Source organism: Sminthopsis crassicaudata, chromosome 6, assembly GCF_048593235.1.
Source record: "Sminthopsis crassicaudata isolate SCR6 chromosome 6, ASM4859323v1, whole genome shotgun sequence".
Taxonomy (NCBI): Eukaryota; Metazoa; Chordata; class Mammalia; order Dasyuromorphia; family Dasyuridae; genus Sminthopsis; species Sminthopsis crassicaudata.
This window is the reverse complement of record NC_133622.1, coordinates 140458639-140480904: the sequence shown is the minus strand read 5'-3', so window position 1 is coordinate 140480904 and position 22266 is coordinate 140458639. Positions and strand designations below refer to the sequence as shown.

The 22266-nt window shown below is 34.6% G+C and overlaps 1 protein-coding gene across 4 annotated transcripts in view; it reads right to left on the bottom strand.

Annotated features, from left to right (window-relative positions):
* GRID2 (glutamate ionotropic receptor delta type subunit 2) overlaps positions 1 to 22266 on the bottom strand; it is a 1921766-nt gene that overhangs the window by 415579 nt on the left and 1483921 nt on the right. For all 4 annotated transcript variants that reach the window (XM_074276291.1, XM_074276292.1, XM_074276293.1 and 1 more), the window contains one exon: positions 16751 to 17063. In XM_074276291.1, coding sequence (XP_074132392.1) covers positions 16751 to 17063 — 313 coding nt within the window. The remainder of the gene's footprint in view (positions 1 to 16750; positions 17064 to 22266) is intronic.

Sequence of the window (22266 nt, the reverse complement as noted above, 5' to 3'; positions counted from 1 at the left end):
TATAGTGAGCTATGTAGGATACAAGACCAACTAAATAGGCAGACTGGAGTTAATATACAAATCACCTTTCACCAACTAGCAGGTAAAGGTCAGTATGCAGATGCTTCAGCACAGATTAAATTACCCAATAGCAGCATATGAGCAAATTGCTGCTGCTATTGCAATCAAACTTGGGGGTCCCAGGAAAAGATGGAGGAGAAGCCTTCACAAAATAGAGCAAGGTCCAAATAAACATTTTGCTGATTTTGTGGGATATCTGCAAACAGCTGTCATATGAATGATTGAAGAAAATTCAGCTACAGGAATTATGATAAGACAACTTGCTAGAAAAGATGCGAATTAGGTTTGTAGAATAATTATATGGGGACTACACAAGGATGCTTCTTTAGAGGAGATCATAAGATGCTGTGCCACAGTGGGCACAAATGTTTTTGATACATAGGCTATGATGCAGAACATGGGAAGACAGGATCCCTCTGGGCAAAGGACTTCCAGAGAGATTTGTTCATGCTTTCAGTGTAGTAAAGTTGGACATCTGAAAGCTCAATGTAGGCAAAGAGATAGAGTGAGAAAACAGGGTGAGAGAAGACCCAAAACCCTATGCAAAAAATGCAACAAGGGCTTCCACTGGGCCTCAGACTGTAGAGTAAATGAGGTAAATGAGAGGCTCCAGGTGGGGCATGATGGCAACTGAGGTTATATCCAGATAGTTTTTAGAAATTCAATATTAAGAAACGGTGAGTGAGCCAAAAAGCAATCAAATGGAAGAAAGGGATTACATGAGCCAAATAGCAATCAGAGAGGGGAAAGGATTGCAATTAGGGAAAATAGAGTTGTATGCAGCAGGGACTACTGAGATATCCCCTGAAGAGGTGAAATCTGTTCCTTTCCAGTGATCCTTTGCCTCTAGGCACAGTAGACTTCACCATTTCACCTCCTGAGAGTGCTTACAAAACAGTGTTCATCCATACACTGATGTGGGAAACTGGAGAATGAGTAGCTAATATCCCAGTCACTAACACAAGTGGACAATGTGTGACTTCTCAACCAGGAGAAGCAATACCATCAGGTTTATTGTTATTGACTCTTAATAAGCAAGCTGGTGATAGTCACCCAGATACTGACTCTAAGCAACAAAATCCAGGAATATACTTGACAGTAGCTGTGACAGCTGACCAACCTATGCTCACTAGATATATAAATGGCATACCATTAGAAGGATTGGTAGACACTGGTACAGATTGTACAGTCATTAGAAGTGCCAACTGGCCTAGCCCCTGACCAAAGTTTAAGGCAGACACCTTTATGTCTAGCATAGGAGGATCAGTACCAACTGAAGTTAGTGCTGTTTCTATGAGATGGACATTTGAAAGTGAAACAGCAGTTTTTACTCTTTTTGTAGTTGAAAATGTGGGGAGCCAGCACTGAGCTGAGGGCAAAGGTCATATTCTTAGGCAAATACCCACCTAGGGTAAAGAAGCCTGTCTCCACACAATTTACACCTGGGGCAAAGGTTATATTTTTACCATCCCTGGATAAAGAATTCTGTCTCCACACAAGTTACATTCTGGAATAACTCCTTTCACAAGAACTTTCTGTGGATTTGTAGCCTGTTTCTTGCTCCATTTTACCCTATATAAGTTTATGCTTATCCCTACAATAAACGAGACTTGATCAGAAAGCCTGTCTTGTCTTCATTCTTCGTGTCTCCTGTCCCCCCATTTCCTATTCTTCTCTTCTTGGTCCATGTTTTTGTCTTCCTGGATGGGACAGAAAAAATCCCCATAAATCTATGGGGAAGAGAAATTTTATAGCAGTTAGGATTACAATTGAGTATTAGGCAGGGCTGCTATTGAAGGCCTGCCAACACTCTCACCTGTTCCTATTCAATGGGAATCTGATACACCAGTGTGGATAGAACCGGGGCCTTTAGCTAGTGATAAAATTCAGGCCATATTAGATACAGTATAGAAGCAACTTGAACAAGGAAACTTACAACCTTCTCTAAGTCCTTGGAATTTTCCTGTATTTGTTTTAAGAAAGTAATCTGGAAAATGGAGGATGTTGATTGATTTAAGAAAAGCAAATGAATAAATGGAAACTATGGGAACTCTTCAGCCTGGAATTCCATCTCCTACTCAATTGCCTAGAGAATGGCCTCTTTAGATATTAAGGACTGTTTCTATTCTATCCCTCTAGATAAGGAGAACATGAAAAGATTTGCCTTTTCAGTGCCCAGTGCTCAGTTAGCTAAACTTTATAAAAGATATCAATGGACAGTTTTGCCAGAGGGAATGAAAAATAGCCCTATTATGTGCCAAATATGTGTTGAGGCTGCTCTTGCTCCAGTAAGAAAAGCCTTTACAAAATTAATGTTATTATATTACATGTATTGTGATGTGCATCTCAGGAGCAAATGTTAGAAACATGTCTACAAAAGATCTTAGAAATACTAAGGAACTATAAATTGCATATAGCTCCAGAAAAAATTCAAAGACATGCTCCTTTTCAATATTTAGGATATGAAGTACATCTTAAGGTGCCTACAGTACAAAAAATTTCATTTATGATTCTTACAAGGTACAAAGACAGTGGAATTGATAGAAGAGAAAATAATTATCTAATTTAGCATGGTTCAGTATGATTGATTTGATCCTACAAGGAGATGTTATGGGCCAGAACTTGAAACAAGTTATTAAGTGGAACTGAGGAGACAATGGTTATATTTAATTTATCATTGATTTAATTCTACAACAAATAGTGATTTCCTAATGACGTAATGATTGGAGTATACTCAGTGCATAGTATATAAGCAAGAAGCTCTGAGGGCCAGACACAGAAGCCCACAAGCCCACTCTCTCAGAATTGGAGTCAGATTCATTCCAATTTCCACATGTATGCTGGCTGGAGAGATTTGGAAGAAGAGAGGCTGAAGCTGGCAGAGACAAAGGACTTGTGGCAAGAGCTCTTGGAACCAAGGAGAGAGATGGGCCTCTAAGAAAGCTAACCAGGCTATTTTGAAGGAAACAATTAAGGATTTGGACATTAATCCCTGGCTGCATTTGAGGTGATTGTTACATTGAACTGAAACAAAGACTGCCTCCAGAAGCTCCTCAAGAAACCTACTCCCAGACAACATTGTAATTTAGAGAAGAACATTGCAACTTCCTTAAGAACAGAGAAGCTAAACAACTTAAATGATAGGAGATAGGAGAAAATTGATAGGAGATATCCAATGGATTAATCTAAGTGTTAGGCTTGACTACCTACAAATTGCAACCATTATATGACATTTTAAAGGGAAACAGTGCTTTAGCCTCACTACACCAGCTTACAAAAGAAGCTCAGGATGCTTTGAGAGAAGTTGAACTGGCTTTATCCAATGTGGTTGAAAGAGTCACTCAAAAACCCTTGAAAATAATCAGTTTTTTTTTGTTGTTGTTGTTGTTGTTTTTTCCTAAAAAAGAGGCACCCACAGCAGTCCTTTATCAAGGACACAGTGTGATAGAGTGGGTGAACCTCCCAGCACAACCAGAACAAAGCCTTACTCCTTACCCAGTACTAATGGCTAGAATTTTATTAAAGGCTATTAAGTGAGCAGTACAATTATCTGGGATAAGACTTGACAAAATATATACATTTTATACCAATGCATCAATTAATGTATTCTGTGAAGCCATCCCAGAGTGGCAAATTTTATTGGCCACAGCTCCAAATTTTAAACATGGGTCTCCATTAAAGATATCCCAGCTATTACATAATTGGCAATGGATTTTTGAAGAAAATATTCCTAAGGTTCCTGTTAAAGGACAAACTATCTTTACAGATTCATCCAAACATAACATTTGTGTTGTATAGTCTCATAATTTAACCATAAAGAGAGTAGTCAGAACTCCTTTTCAGTCCACTCAGCAGAATGAATTGTATGCAATCATGCTAGCTCTTACTTATTATCCAGGAGATATAAATACAATATCTGATTCAGTCTATTCAGTAGGTGTGGTGCAAAGAATTGCCACAGCCAAAATAAAATTTTCAGCTTCTGATACAAGAGCAAGTGAGAAAGCATCCAGGTAAGATTTATATCTTGCATGTTCACTCTCATAGTGGACTTCCAGATCTGAATTTAATGGAAATTCAAAGGCGGATAGCCTTTTAATTATGTTAGCCAATACTCCTTTATTTCAGGAAGACCAAGAATCTCATTCTAAATATCATCAGGCTGCTCGAGCTATATGTTTACAATTTGGGATAACAAAAGAGGAAGCTAGGAGCATAGTAAAAAGCAGTATAGATTGCCTTCCTTTCCATCCTCCTATACTCCCTCTAGGGAAGAACTCTAGTGGTCTGAGACCCAATGAAATCTGGCAAATGGATGTAACCCATTATAAATCTTTTGGTCATCTGTCTTTTATCCATGTTGTAGTAGATATTTTTTTCAGATTTTACCTTTGTGATAACAGCAGCCAGACAGCCCAAGCAGACACTGAATTTCTTAAACAAGCTTTTGCAGTCATGGGCTTCCCACAAGCATATACTGCTAAATATTTTGCATACTTTTGTGCACAGTATCAAATTTTACACACCACTGGCAAAAGAATGGGAGAGCCAAAGGTAACCCTAGAGAACTTCTAAATTCAAAGAAACATAAAAGGGAAATATATTTTCTTAAATCACATGAGGGAACAATAAAAAATCCAACTCTGACTATATCCTTTAATCCCTTTTTGTCTCTTATTGTCAAAGCTAGCATTTCTAATACAATGTTGAATAGTGATGGTGATAGTGGTTAACCTAGTTTCACTCCTGATTTTATTGGGAATTATTCCAGTTTATCACTAATACATATTATGCTTATTGATGGTTTTAAATAGATGCTGCTGACTATTTTAAGGAAAAGTCAATTTTTTCCTATGCTCTCTAGTGTTTTTAATAGGAATGGGGGTTGGATTTTATGAAATGCTTTTTCTGCATCTATTGAGAAGATCATATTGTTTTTTGTTAATTTGGTTATTGATATAATCAATTATGTTAATAGTTTTCCTAATATTGAACCAGCCCTGTATTCCTGGTATAAATCCTACTTGATCATGGTGTATTATCCTGATGATAATTTGCTGTAATCTTTTTGCTAATATTTTATCTAGGATTTTTGCATCAATATTCATAGGAAGATTGATCTATACTTTTCTTTCTCTGTTTTCAACCTACTTGGTTTAGGTATCAGTACCATGTCTGTGACATAAAAGGAATTTGGTAGAACTCCTTCAATCCCTATTTTTTCAAATAATTTATATAGCACTGGAGTTAATTGTTCTTTAAATGCTTGGTAGAATTCACATGTAAATCCACCTGGTCCTGGGAATTTATTTTTAGAGAGTTGATTAATAACTTCTTGTATTTCTTTTTCTAAATTGGGATTGTTTAACCAATTTACTTCTTCCTCTGTTAATCTAGATAACCTATATTTTTGAAGGTATTCATCCATTTCATTTAAGTTATCAAATTTATTGGCATAAAATTGGGCAAAGTAATTCCTAATTATTCCTCTAATTTCCTCTTCATTAGTGGAAAATTCTCCCTTTTCATTTTTAAGACTAACAATTTGATTTTCCTCTTTCCATTTCCTAATCAAGATTTACCAAAGGTTTATCTATTTTATTGGTTTTTCCTAAAACCAACTCTTAGTTTTATTTATTAATTTTATATTTATGTATATATACATATATATGTATACACACACACACACACACACACACATATATATATATATATATTACTTTCAATTTTATTAATCTCTCCTTTTATATTTAGCATTTCAAGTTTAGTGTTTGGTAGTTTTTAATTTGCTCTTTTTCTAGCTTTTTATAATTGCAAGCCTAACTTATTGATTTTTCCCTTTCTATGTTTTATGGGAGTATACCTCTAGAGATATAAAATTTCTCCTTATTGCTGCTTTGGCTACATCCTACACATTTTGGTATGTTATTTCATTGTTGTCATTTTCTTGGGTGAAATTGTGTCTATGATTTGCTGTTTCACCCAATCATTCTTTAGCATGAGATACTTACTTTCCAATTACTTTTTAGTCTATTTTCCCCTGGGTTTTGGTTGAATGCAATTTTGATCTTAAAAGGAGGCATTTACTATTTCTATTTTTCTGAATTTGAATTTGAGGTTTTTATGTCCTCATATATGATCAGTTTTTGTAGAGGTTCCATGAACTGATGAGAAGAAAGTGTACTGCTTTCTGTCTCCATTTAGTTTTCTAAAGATCTAAGATCTATCATACCTAACTTTCCTAGTGTCCTATTTACTTTTTTAACTCCCTTATTTATTTTGTGATTTGATTTATCTAGTTCTGAGAGTGCAAAGTTGAGATCTTCCACTATTATAGTTTTGCTGTCTATTTCTTCTTACAACTCTCTTAACTTCTCCTTTAGGCAGTTAGATGCTATACCACTTGGTGCATTATATATATTTAATATTGATATTATTTCATTATCTATACTACCCTTTAGCAAAATACCCTTCCTTATCTCTTTTAATTAGATCAATTTTTGCTTTTGCTTGATCTGAGATAAGGATGGCCACCCCTGCTTTTCTGGACTTTGCCTGAAGCATAGTAGGTTCTGCTCCAGCCTTTTACTTTTATTCTGTATCAACCTGTTTCAAGTGTATTTCATGTAAATAGCGTATTATAGGAGTCTGGCTTTTTTATCCAGTCTGCTTTCCATTTCCACTTTATGGGGGAGTTTACCCCATTCATATTTATTGTTAAAATTATTAATTCTGTATTTCCTGCTTGTAATATTCTGTTGTCTTCAGAAACTGCCGATTGCTCTCTGGGAGGAGATCTGATGTCTCAACTCAATCTTTCGGCCAGATTCTTCTCGAGCCACCAACTCTGGCCCAGACAAGACTCTCCCCTTGTTCAATTGTGTCTTCTTTTATCCTCCCAGAGAATGGGTGTGGAATAACTCAGGGGCTTCTGAGAAAAAATACTCAATGAACCAATGAACTTGCTCCTCCTAAACATGCAAGCTCCTCCCCAGGAGTTCACAGGGGTAAAAGTCCCCTAAAGACTGGAAGTAGAGAATTGTTAAGTACCGACTTAGCACTTAGTAAGAACCTAATATCTCATTATCTCATTAGCACTTAGTAAGAACCTAACATCTCCCCCTTTCTTTTGATTTAGAACATAGGGTGATCATGACCTTGAAACATAAATCCATCAATATGGGAGGCATTACACATAGTTACATAGATTACATAAACACATAGTAACATAGTAACATAACACATGCTAGAAGTATGTAACAAATAATATGATCAAATAATCATAAATTGAGAATTTATAAATGTCCATAAGTCTATTGTCCATTAGTCTCATCTTGTGTTAGGAAAGACAATGATTCCTGCTGGTTTTAAAGTTTAACAGTCTTCTTATTAGCCATGCTCTTTCAGTGTCAGATGTTTCTTAGATTTTCTCTTTTGTTTTGAGGTTTTTCTCTTTTTTGTCTCTCTCCAGGTGCTTGTTACCACCCATCTGTTTCCTTCTTCATCTGTTTCCTTCTGTCTGTAAAAATACAAGCAAACCCTCTCTCCCAGGCAGTTAACCTATCTAATTTCCTTCTATTTACCACTTTCTAAATCTCTTCTCATCATCTGGCAATTACATTGGAGTTGTTTGCACGGGACACAGCCCTGTTGGTTAAAAAGGCCTGTATTCTCCCCAAGTGTAATGGATTCATTTTTGCAATCTGATTGCCTTTTGGCTGACTGATCAGGTAATCCCTTTCTTCCATGTGATTGCTTTTCCCCTGATAGCTCACATCAGAGTCCTGACCTTCTAAAGGCTCTTTGGATGTAACCTCAGCTGCCACCATGCCAGATGATTTTGCCTGGGGCCCTAGACCTGGGCCCCTCATCCCATTTCCCCGAATTATTCTACACTCTGATGCCCAATGGAGTCCTCTGTTGCATTTTGGACATGGCGTTTTAGGTCTTCTCTCATCCTGTCTTCTCACTCTATCTCCATAACTACACTGAGCTCTTAGATGTCCAATTTTTCCACATTGGAAACATTGACGAATTTCCCTAGAAGTCCCTTGCCAGTAGGGACCCTGTCTTTCCACGTTCATCATAGTCCAGGTGTAAAAAGTATTTGTTCCCACTGTGGCACAGCATCTTATGATCTCCTCTAAAGGAGCATCTTTGTCTAATCCCCATATAATTCTTTTGAAAATCTCATTGGCATTTTCCTTAGCCAGATGTCTGGTCATTATTTCTGTAACTGCATTTTCTCCAGTAGTTCTTTTGACAGCAGTTTGCAAACGTCCCACAAAATCTGCAAAAGGTTCACTGGGACCTTGCTCTATTTTAGTGAAAGCCTCTCCCCGATCTTTCTGTCCAGGGAGGACATCCCAAGCTTTTTATTGCAGCCTTAGAAATTTGCTCATACACTGTCACAGGATATTTAATCTGTTCTGACTTCTCTTCATACCGATCTTCACCAGCTAAGTGCTCAAAAGTGAATTGTGTGTTAACTCCTCTTTCCAAATTGCATCCGACTTGAATTTTACATAATTCATGAAACTCTGCAAGCCATAATAAATTTTGTCCAGATTCTAGACATGTCCTTGCTATGGATTTCCAATCATTCATGGTTAGGACTTCATAAGACAAACCATCTAGTAATAGTCTGTATATAACATATATTTAACATAAGGGTACAACCTTTTTTCAAATCTTTAATTTTATTCAAATCTAAAGGTGCATATCTTCTCCTTTTTTGACCTACAGAGTCAATATCTTCAAACACAGGATATGCATGTATAAATCACTTAAAATATAAAATAAAAAGTATAAAATAAAGTAAATAATAAAATAAATAATAATAAATAAAAAATAAGTAAAAATAAAAGTATAAAATCCTGTCCTTCTCTCTTAGCTTTAACCAATGCTTTTTCTAATCTTGTCATAGGCTGCTTCACAGTATATTCTGTTTGTATTTCTGCCTCTTCCCCTCCTCCTCCTTGCTCTATCCCTGAAGGGTTAATTGAGGGAGGAAATGGGAGATGCTCCTGTTGCTCAGAATTGTAATTAACTTCATTGTTATCTGATTCATCCTTTTCACCTAGTTTAGTTGACACCTCCCCATTTTGCTCCTTTAGAATAACAATTTTTATAGCCATTTGGATAAATTGTAGGTATGAAGTATATCTTTGGAAATTGAGTTTGGTTTGGAATTGTAGTGTTCACTTAGTTGCTTTCCTACTAATTCCCATTCATCTAGATCCAATTCTTCTTCCAGAGAAAAACAAGGACATATGACCTGCACAATTTTTAAGTTTTTAAAAGTTCAGTAATCTCCTCCAAAATTATAATCAATCCTTGGTTTTTCATAACCTTGACAATGCTCTCTAAACATTTTCCTATCTGGTCTCTTTCTCTCTCTCTCTCTCTCTCTCTCTCTCTCTCTCTCTCTCTCTCTCTCTCTCTTATATAATTACGTAATTATAGATTTTATATCTATATCTATATAGATATAGATATAAAATCTATAATTAGAGCCTGCTTTGCCTTTTTACTCATTTTAACAAAAACAACAACAAAATGTTGGAGTCTGCATTTTGGGCAATGTGGGGTTACTTAGCTTCCTCAACAGACTACAGGAAGTATCAGTGAAGCAGCAGTGGGCTATGCTGATATCAGCCTCCGCACTGTGATCAGCAGCTGTGCTGGGATTAATGGTTATCAGCTGAAATCATGCTGAGTCCCTCCCAGTGCTGGTTTTGAGAGACTCTAGCATTTTGGGGTTAAAATCTTTACCCTTTGTATTTATAGCTTCTCAGCTGTTCTACTGGCTGGCTCCCAAGGCAGAGTTGCTGACATTGTGGTAAAGTTCTCTGTCCAAATTTTCAGCTGGTGGAAACCACCCCCCACTTTGGTTTACTCAAGGTGAGCTGTTTCCCATGCTCTCACTGCTTACCTGCCTGAGTCTGCCCCTGGCTTAGCTCCATTCCATCCCTGCGAGTGAGCAAAAAAAAAAAGACCTTTTCTGGAGAATTTCGAGATTATTTTCTGTTGGTAATGTGTTGTACTACAAATATTTGTGGGTTTTGACAATTAAGCGCTAATTCTGAAGCTGATTTTCATAAAAAATAGTTTGAGGGTAAAGGAAAGCACAGAAAGACTACCCATGTGTCCTCTCCACCATCTTGGCTCTGCCCCACAATGTACTCTTTAAATTGCTCATCACAACTATCTAAGCAGATGTTGTATATACAGCATATTGAAGTGCGGTGACTAAAAATAGAAAAGAACAAAGAAAAAATTGCTTAAAGTACATCCTAAAAAAAAAATTTCAAACAATACAACATGGAGTTTGGGCACTTCATGTCATAAATAACTCATATATCAGTAGTAATAGCACCCAATAAGGAACATTATTTTTATTGTAGCTTTTTATTTATAAAGCATATGCATGGGGAAATTTTCAACACCGAACCTTGCAAAACCTTTTGTTCCAACTTTTCCCCTCCTTCCCCCCACCTCGTAACCTAGATGGCAGGAAGTCTGATACATATAAAATATGTTAAAATATATGTTAAATCCAATATAAGAATACATATTATACAGTTATCTTGCTACACAAGAAAAATTGGATCTAGAAAGAAAGAAAAAGAAAAAACCTGAGAAGGAAAACAAACATACAAGCACACAATAACAGAAAAGGTAGAAATGCTATGTTGTGGTCCACACTCATTTCCCATAGTTCTCTTTCTGGGTGTAGCTGATTCTCTTCATTACTGAACAACTAGAACTGGTTTGAATCATCTCATTATTGAAGAGAGCCACATTCATCAGAGTTGGTCATCAGATAATCTTGTTGCCGTGTATAGTGATCTCCTGGTTCTACTTATTTCAATTAGCATCAATTCATGTAAGTTTCTCCAACCCTCTCTAAAGTCATCCTGCTAGTCATTTCTTATAGAACAATAATATTCCATAACATTCATATACCACAATTTACTCAGCCATTCTCCAATTGATGAGCATCCATTCAATTTCCAGTTTCTAGGCACTACAAAAAGGGCTGACCCTTCTTTAAAATATCTTTTGGATATAAGCTGAGTAGAAACACTGATGAATCAAGGGCAAAGTCTGATAATTTTTGAGCATAGTTCCAAATTGCTCTCCAGAATTGTTGGATACAAATATATCAGTGTCCCAGTTTTCCCACATCCCCTCCAACATTTGTCATTATCTTTTCCTGTCATCTTACCAATCTGAGAAGTGTGTAGTAACATCTCAGAGTTGTCTTAATTTGCATTTCTCTGATCAATTATGATTTGGAGCACCAATAAGGAATATTTTTATATATTTATAATAGCTACTGGGATTGGAATACTAAAATTTGGTAAGGGTAGCCCCATTAAAAAAAGGAGTTAATTTCTTTGTTGTACCTAAATAACTTTGTTGTTGGGTAGCCTCAACCTCTAAGTTATGGCAATCAAGATATATTAGTGAGATTCCCATAATTTAAAAAGCCTCAAGGATTAGCAGAATTCATCATCTGTGGTTTAAATATCAGGAATAATTTTCTTTATTTTCTTTCCTTTTTATTTTGTTCATTCAATTCATATGGGTGGTTCATTCAATTTTCTCTGTTATTTAAATAATTTCTTAAGCCCTTTGAAACCTATAAATTATTAGGAATGTCTCTTGTTTTCTCTTATTATATATTTAGTAGTACAGAAAAAAATGTGGATCTAAGTTCAGATATTTTAAAAGTACTTGACTTTCTTATTGTTAGATCCTGAATACATGGTGTCTACCAATGAGCCCAAAAATTTAAATAAGTTCACATTTGCATTATGTTAGGAATGAACTTAACTCTGAAAATTTCCTACCCCCTTTCTTATTATTGGAGTCATTGGAAAACTGAGATAAATTTCCTGGAATAAACACCATGAGTATAGCTTGTGTGACAAACAGTACTATTTTACAGGAACTGTGGGACATGCTTTTTTATCATTTAGATTCACATTTTTTTAAAAAAATATTTTCTTAAAGCACATTTGGGGAACAATAAAAAATTCAACTCTGACTATATCAAGCATTGCCCTTCATCAAATGTCTTTTAGGAAACATTTTTTCTCCCCGATAAATATGAAAACCTCATTTGTAAATATGGATTATATTCAGGACTGCTTCTGAAGGAACCAAGACAATCTTGTTTATATCAGCTGAGGTTCAGAGGTAGTAACTTGATATGTACTTCACTTCTTTTTTCATGTTTAATATTAACTCCTTGAAGGCCAGGTTTTTCCAGGAGAGACTTTATCCACTTCAATTTATAAGTACCACATAGGAAAGATTTAGCAATTCAGAAAAGGCATTACTATATCATTAAGCCTCTTTAGGAGCACAGAGTACATTTCCAGTCAATATATCAAAGCAGGACTCTTCCTGTCTGCTTTATATGCACTGAAAATATCCGTAGTGAAAATATCCATAGAATACATTATCTACTCTTATTGAATTATCCACTTAAACTACAATGCCTATATTTATGTGGACAGAACATCAGGGAACTCTTTCTTTGAGCACATGATAATTTTGATGATTTTTAAAAACTGCCAATCAGTTCGGGGAAATCCTTAAATGGCTGTGACAGTATGAATAGTGCCGAGTGTTACGTGGGTTATGACATGCCCTTCATGATTAATGGCAACAGAGATATTGTTCTGAAATAAACAAGAGCTATTGAGGCAATTTCTGAGTAAGCAGCTGATGAAAATACAAAAGGAAAGTTACCCATCTTCGTTTAACTTGCTAACCTATCACCAAGAATTACTCTCATTTTCTCTCTATTCACTAGGGACAGTAAACAATAGAGGTTCACCTAATAAGTTTTTTTGTTAAGGGTCAAATTGAATGTGAAATATTGAATAACATTATAAATGAATCTCTTTGGCATCTGCATTAGGGGTATGAATCCTTTGAATTTCTATGGTTAGATCATGTGGAAACTTCATATATGTTGACATCTCCTTTATTAAAATGAATGTTTTCCTTCTGCTGAATTAAGTTTTCCTTCAAATTGGAGCACTAAAGAGCTTTTGTTAATATGTCTTCTTTAAGTCTCTGAATCCATAAAGGAGAAAGTCTAAATTCCTTCTCTTTAAAGGTGATAGAGAAAATAATAACTCTTGTAATGCCAATGTAATTCATCTGATAAAGAGGAAGAAGTTTTTTTCTTTAAAATCAATTGCACAATCTAAGCCAACTGGCTACCTGACATATGAATTCTTAGATTTTATCATTCTGAAAATTCAGCTTTCTTTACAGTCTTTGAGGTCCTTTTTCTATTCCTCAGAAACATCTTTCAGATTATATCACAGGCAATTTCCTTCCTCCCTCCTTCCCCCATATTTGTTTCTGACTCCAGAAACATTTAAATTTATTTTCATTTGCCTATGGCTTGCCTGCTCTCTCTGATTATAATCCTTATTAGTCATTCCCTGTGATCTCTTCCCAACTCCAATTACTCCATATTATTATGCATTTACAATAGATGCTATCCCAGATGTAAGTATTTTAACTTGGACTATGAGTTTCCACTTTACAAAGAGAAAAAAATCACAACAAACAGCACTTAGATATAAATAGTTGTAAACTAGTCAGAAAGATTATCTGTGAGTGGCTCAGGATAAAATCAGAATGGTTTTATTAATGGATGTGGACTCTTCTCAGATTATATTATATTTTTCTAATAAATATGAAGGAAATACTTCAAGGAAGTATATATAGGTGTGATAAGAGAAACCAGGAAAATGACAGTAAAATTGGTGCAAAACTGCTCTTTCATTCATGCATTTAACAACCTAATTCACAAGCTTCAATGTTATAATTAGACAGATGTCTGCTGTTACACAGTTGGGTTCCCTGAACTGTTTAACAGGGAACACTCCAAAACTTACAGTTAAAAACAAAATCAGGCTTAGAAAGCAACTCACATATATTTAACATTTTTCTGCTTCTCATCTGTCCCTAGACTCCCTTTTCAAGATCTCTTTAATATCACATGAAATGCCTGTTATCCCTACTCAATCTGCTATAGCTGTTTAACAAAGCCTGCAATTCTGAAATAACAGCTGTACTTTCCTTAACACACACAGACACACACACACACACACAATTCTATTGAAAATCATAGCACATTACAGTTCTATTGCTTGATCATACAATTTGTAACTAATGGGATTTGTTTTTCATAGTATTTGTGAATCTTGTATTAATTTTTAAAAATTAAAACTTAAACTCTCAGAATATATATATATATATATATATATATATATATACATATATATATATATATATATATATATATATATATATATATATATATGTGTGTGTGTGTGTGTGTGTGTGTGTGTGTGTGTGTGTGTATACAATTTTTATATGGAAATACATATATTTTAAAATTAAACTTTAAAATCACTTCTTGAACTCATAATGAGCAAGGAAAAACATAGTGATGTTTAAAAAGTAATTTTATCATCACTGTCAGTGGCAGCTGTAATATACTTTTCAAAAATTCCTGATTAATCAATAGGTTTTATAGCTTGTTGGAAGCTAATCATTATAGATGTTGAAGTAGAGAGGTATATTCAGACATCTAATGAATAGGTTTTACATTTATGATACTTAAAATGAACAAACAAACCTGTGAGGCCTTTGTGAAATATAAGCCTTAATATTTCTAACTTTTAACATCAACATCTTTTAAATCATATTACCACTCCTTTTTCATTTGAATTTCTATTGGTTTTCATGCTTCAAGTGGACAGTTATGCATGTCTTGTTTGCCAGTATGTCCATGGAAGGCAGGAGTTGAAACTATATCCAAAGGTCCATCATTTGGAATATGGGTCTCAACAGGCAAATCCCTATCTTCTTATACAGAACTTTATAACAGATTCTCAATTGTGGGAATTCATAATGCAATGCTATGACATCTATAGTTGGGTAAAATTTTAAAAATAGATATTTGACAATGATCATATATTGTAAGTGTCTTCATTTGCTCTTTCATGATAATCAGTAAATTTATTCTATTGCTTAGATTAACAGAATTAAGTAGTAATTCTTAATTCACTGATTCAACTTTATTGATTTGAACACAATTAGAAGAGCAGAAAATTGTGGGAATAAATAGTAATTGTAACTCATTAAACACATGTATTTGCATCTACCAATGCATAAAACTACTTAAATTAGGAAATTTATCTATGTTGCTTTGGTATCGGATTAGAATCTATTACCAATGAATGATAATGTACTTTGCTTCATAAAAAAGGTTAAGATTATATTGAAAATGAAAAATACTAAAGCATAAAAAAGCAAAAAACAAGACAAAACTCTGATGAAGCCTGTTCAGGAAAGGTACCCCAAATGCATGAGCTATTGGTAAAATGCAAGCTCATAAGTAGAATAAAATTCCTATGAAGGCAGATTATTTTTATATCTATCTTTGTATTTCTAGCACCTAGTATGATAGTTTATACATGGTAGGCATTGGTACATATTAGTGCATTTCAATCCAATCCAATCAATTCAGTTTAACAAAATTTATTAAAAACCTACCATGTATGAAGCACTGTGTTAGACCTTAAAAATACAAAATGAAATGATGTGGTCTTTTCCCAGAAGGAACTTATAGTTTAATGGGAAAAACAATATAAATACAGGTTAGTTAAATATTAAATAAACAAAGTAAATTGTTGGTGTTCAGTCCTTTTAGTAATATTCAATACTTTGTTGAATATTGAATATTGTTGAATATTAAAGATCCCTATTTTGGGTCTTCTTGGCAAAGATACTGGAATGGCATTGCCATTTTCATGTCTAGCTTATTTTACAGGTAAGGAAAATGAGGCAAATAGGGTTAAGTGACTTATCCAGGGTCACACAGCTAATACATATTTCAGGCCAGATTTGAATTCAGGAAGATTAGTCTTCCTCTCTCCAAATCTGATATTCTATTCATACTGCCATGTAGTTACCATCAAAGTAAATACAAAGTTATTTGCTGAGTTTAAAGTAACCATAATAGAAATAAAGTATTAATGATTATCAATTGCTATTGAATGAAATAATTCGTAAGACTAGTCAAGATATCAAATAGTAGTTTAAAAATTGAAAAATGTAATGCAAATTTTAAGTAAATGTCACAAAATATAACTATATTGATAATTAACATTAATCATTAGACTTAAAATGATGTATATGATTTTAGAGTAATTTTGACATAATCAAATATTTATATACCTAGTATTTGGCTAATAAATAAAAGCTTTGAAAAGAAATAAAGAAGAATCAGATTTTTTCCTGTGCTTAAATTTAAAAATAATAAAACAAAAAAAAACAACAAATAATTTATCTGCATATAATTAATCACTTCAGAATACCAACTTAACAAATACTCAAAACTTTCAGATGGAAATCTGATTTGTAATACAGATTTCAATTCTGACCAAATTTTTTTAGAAATGAAATTGAACATATTTTCAAAAGATAATTAACTATAGTATACCTAAAGTATGGGAATATATAAGAAATGCTGAGACATTTTTTTCCTGCATTTCCATGAATATTTGTGAATATGGGAACTTATTTTAGTGTTTTTGTTGTTGTTGTTGTTGTTGTTGTTGTTGGCAATGTTTATTTTTTTCCTTACCTTGCTGAACAAAGGATCCATACACAAACCACATTGAATTGTAGAGTGTGGTAGAAGTCATTGATCCCATTTGTAGACGTGGAGGGTTAAGCCAATTTAAGAGATAAACCAGCAATCCCACGAGGAGTACAGTACCAGCAATGCAAGCCCACAAAGAGAAGTCAAATGGGGCAAGGCAGGCAAACATATCTACTGTCTTTTCAGCCCTGCGCAGCAGCACACCCACAGAGTAGTCCATGTAACGTGTTGTAAAGTCTACCACATTTTCACGATCTGGTGTTATGGTTAATGCAGAAATTCCTATGTCAGCTCTCTGAGAAATTGAAAGGAAAAAGGTCTCTGTTAGTAGCATGACCAACAATTTGATTTATAGCAGCTCAACTTAAGGAAATAAAGTTAGTTATCTTGGAAAATAACTTTCTGTACCAAATTAAAAAAAATGTTCCAGAGGCATTTCAAAAATAACCACCTATGAAGTTTGCATATTTAATTATGAATCCAGTCCCACAAGGCTTGGCCAAATTATATATTATTTGTGAACATAAAATCGCAAACCCCTATTTTATAGATATAGCTGCTAATAATCTCCTACTCTGATGGATCCACTTATTGACAACATCATTAATGGTGTTGGAATGGTAAAAAGCATTTCCACTTAGAAAAATAATTTTCCATGTGATTCTATTCATTGTTAACACTGAAATGATTTGAGAATATCTGCTGATGACCACAGTATAGCATTACCTATTCTTGCGTCATTTCTGCATCAAGAAGAGATGTATTGCATTTATTGTTAAAAGTCTAAGACCATGCAAATTTTAGATTATCAGTACTTTTGTAGCTGTGAACATTGTCTAAAAGGAAAAATTTACCTTACCCTAGTTTTATTCTTTAAACCTCTGATATCCTTTGAGAGATCCATTAAAGATTAAAGACCCTGATGATGCTCCCTGAAGTAATCATCTTATTTCTCAGTGTGTGTCCCTTCAGATCTCTAGGTACATCAACCATAATTCTAGCAGGTGCTATTTTTATAACATAACAAGCAGATAGTTAAAAACTTCAGTGAAGGAAATTTACTTTAAGGTGATATTTTAGTAGTTATATAACACCAAATAATGAATAAATAACTATCACTTCTGGATCTTGCGATAAGAAAACACACATTTAAACTACTTAAAGCTGCTTCTAGTTTGAAGTAATGAGCTACTGCTGTGACTAAAAACAGTGTGAAGTCATTTTCAAAGCACCAATAAAAGACTGTAAAATTAAATCATTGAATGATTTTAGTTCTTGATTTTTCTCTCACTACATAAATGAAGCTGAGGTCAGTATTTATCACTCCTGGGGGGGGGGGAATGTGACATGAAAAAGAACATTCTGATTTAATGACAATACAAGGCAAATTATCATCGTTCTCTGAAATAGTAACTCAATGATAGCCAAGAGGCCAGCAAAAGTTAATACAATTGCCAAAAAGGTCCAATCCAGTATTCTGTAATTGGTTTGGTATTGATAGAATCAAAACTCAGATGCTTATCATTAAAACTAGAATAGGCAATAGCATCTTAAAATTCTAATCTCTCCTTTTGCAGGTAAGAAAAATTGAAATTCTCTAGCCACCAAGTGACTTACTCTAGATTACTTAGGTAAATTAGTATGAGATGTGAGCTTACAATCCATATCTTTTCTCCTATATCAGGATTCTTCAAGAATAACTCAATGATCTTTTGATTTAATGATAATTATATTATTTAAAACTCTTGATGCCTTTTATTTTTTGCACCAGCTATTTCCTCACATGCTTTGGATTGCTACATCCTTATTCATATCATCTACCCAGTGAAAAAAGTCAAACAAAACCGAGGAAAACAGTGATCTCATTAAATATAACATGCAACATTTCTCTTTGAAGAAGATGTATTTCAACATGTGTTCTCAAGAACCATGGGCCAATGAGTCTGGTCTGAGTTCAGCTGTACTCTCCTACTATTTTTTTTCCAGCTTGATCATCCAGTGAATGTTATTTTCCTAGTCTGAATTCCTCATGATGAAGCTACTCAGGCAAGTCTTTCCAAGGTTTTCTGAATGGCTCATCTTTGTCCTTTCTTAATATGAAATAACAATGTACTATAGTGATGTTTCATGATTTGTTCAGCCTTTTCATTGTCAATGAGAATCTACTTTCTATTTAGTTTTTAGTTACCAGAAAAAAAACAAACAAAAACCTGCTGTTCTGTGAATTTGGAATAGTTTTTGACCTGAGAATGAATGGTTTATAGCAGTGGTCCTCAAACTTTTAAAATAGGGGGCCAGTTCACTGTCCCTCAGACTATTGGAGGGCCAGACTATAGTAAAAATAAAACCTCACACTCTGTCTCTACCCCTCAGCCCATTTACCATAACCTGGCAAGCCGCATAAACATCCTCATCAGGCCATATCTGGCCCATGGGCTGTAGTTTGAGAATCTCTGGATTATAGTGTTATTACTGTGTCAAAGGTTACAAACCAAACAGCCCAGTGACATTTCTTGTTTGAACAATTCACAAATATGCAACATTACACTAGCAGGACTGTGCAACACTGCCAATTATTATCTTTTGCCATTTTTTTTTGTATTAAAAGAAAACTTAAAAGTTGCTTAATTCTATTCATATAATCATAGCATCATGGCTTTATATTTTGAAGAGTCTTCAGAGTTTCTCTAGATCAATGGCAGTTATCTCTATATATCATTTTGTTTATATTCTTTGAACAACTTATTTATTAGAAAGAGACAATAATATATTTGAGTTGGGGGGCAGAGCCAAGATGGTGGAGAAGGACACATGCTTCATTCTAAGTTCCCCTGCTACCCTCACTACTTATTACCAAATTCAGTATCAGAAATAGTGCTTGATTGGCAGAATCCATGAATATTGGGAGTACAACAAATTTACCAGACAAAGATAATCTGGAAGATCCCCAGTAAAGGTTTGTCCTGATGGGCAGGAGGAGGCCAGCACATGCATGAAGGCAGAACACAGAGGCTAGCACACTGAATGCACTGGGGATGGGTGCAGTCTGCGGGTGGAGAGGGAGGACTCTACTACAGTATTGGCTGCTCTAATTTGCTTGCAAAGCAGTAGACCAGCAGAGAAGTTACAAAAATGCAAAAGGTAGTGTGTACCCCAAAACCCCAGAGGTTAATAGTACCTGGTCAAACCAACCCAGCACCAGAAGTGACTCATCACAGATCATAGCACAGCTGTGCAGCCACATTCTGCAGCCTGAAGCTTTGCTCAGAACAGTCAAACTTCTGGCAGTGGCACTTCCACAGCTCAGCCCATTTGCAGGACAGCTACTGTCCATCTATCTCCGTTCTGTAGAGGAAGCTGTTAACCTCCTTGCCCTGAAGGCAGACCCCAAGAGATTTTTAAAGAAATGAGTAAAAAAGCCAAGCGAACACTAACTATAGGTACCTTCTATACAGAAAGAGAGCAGGTTTCCAACCTCGAGGAGACTAACAGCAGACATTCTCCAGACAAAATCCCAAAGGGGGATATAACCTTTAAACAAGGCTCTTCTAGAAGAAATTATAAAAGATGTTAAAAAAGAGCTAGAAGAAAAATGGGGAAAGGAAAGAAAAGTTCTGCAAGAGAGTATGGAAAAGGCATATAACTCATTAAAAGAAAAATTTGATAAAGTGGAAAAAGAAAATAACTTCCTCAAATGTGAATTGGAAAAGGTAAAGAACTCCCAAGGAAACAGAATTTGTGAAAGTAGGATTTGTGAATTGTACAAAGAAAATATCACTCAGTTAAAAAAAAAATTCCATAGAGCAAAACAACTCATTTAAAAACTCAACTGGACATATACAAAAAGAAGTAAAAAAGTTAGTGAAAATAACTCATTAAAAATCATAACTGAACAAATAGAAATGAATGATTCATTGAAACATCAAGAATCAGTGAAGCAAAACAAAACCAAAAAAGAAAGATAGAAAGAAAATATTAAATATCTATTTGGAAAAACAACAGATCTGAAAAATAGAAATAAGAGAGATAATCTGAAGATTATTGGACCTCCTGAAAATTATGATGAAAAAGGGGGCCTAGACACTATTTTACATGAAATTATCAAAGATAACTGCTCAGATTTAATAGGATCAGAAGGTAAAATAGGCATTGAAAGAATTCATCAAACACCTTCTGAAAGAGTCTCCAAAATAAAAACTCCAAGAAATACTATGGCTAAATTTCAGAACTATCAGACTAAGGAAAAAATATTACAAGATCCAGAAAAAACAATTCAAATACCAAGCAGCCACAATAAGGATCACTTAGGATCTAGCTGCTTACACATTAAAGGGCCCGGAACCTGATATTCCGAAAGGCAAAAGAACATGGAATGCAGCCAAGAATAAACTACCTAGATAATCTGAGCATTTTCTTCCAGGGAAGAAGATGGATATTCAATGAAACAGGTGAATTTTACTTATTCCTAATGAAAAAACCAGAGCTAAACAAAAAATTTGATCTCCAAATATAGGACTCAAGAAAAGCAAAAAAGATAAAAAGTACTCTTGAGAACTGTGTTTCTATAACGGGCATAAATAAAGAGCATGTGCAAAGTTTGAATTTACTATTATAATACAAAAAAGGTAACGAGAAGTAGAAAGGGGATTGTATCAGAAAAAGGAAAGAAGAGATAAAAAGAAGGAAATTACATCCCATGATGAGGCAAAAGAAACATATCATATCTGAGGGAATTTATGGAAGGAGAGGAATATTGTATGAAACTTACTCTCATCAGATGTGGCTCAAAGAGAAAATATTAGATATATTTGGTGTACAGAGAAACTTCTCTCACCTCATTAAAAAGGGGGGAGAGGAAAAGGGAAAAGAAAAAAAAGTAATAAGGGAAAGGTATGAGAAAGGGGAAGGGACTCAAAGTGGGTGGGAGCTGTGTTAGGCAAGTGGTGCACATAACTTTAACAGGGGAGAGGGTAAGGGGGGAAAGAAAAGAAAAGCATAATCTGGGGATAATATGATGGTAGGAAATACAGAATTAGTAATTTTAACTGTAAATGTGAATGGGATGAACTCTCCCATTAAGTGGAGGCGGATAGCAGACTGGATCACAAGTCAGAACCCTACAATATGTTGTTTACAGGAAACACATTTGAAGCAGATACATATAGAATAAAGGTAAAAGGCTGGAACAGAATTTATTATACTTCAGGTGAAGTAAAAAAAGCAGGGGTAGCCATCCTGATCTCAGATCAAGCAAAAGCAAAACTTGATCTAATTAAAAGAGATAAGAAAGGAAATTATATCTTGCTAAAAGGTAGCATAAACAATGAAGCAATATCAATACTAAACATATATGCACCAAGTGGAATAGCATCTAAATCCCTAAAGAAGAAATTAAGAGAGTTGCAAGAAGAAATAGACAGCAAAACTGTAATATTGGAAGATCTCAACCTTAAAGAGATAAATAGAACACTAGAAAAGTTAGGTATGATGGATCTTTG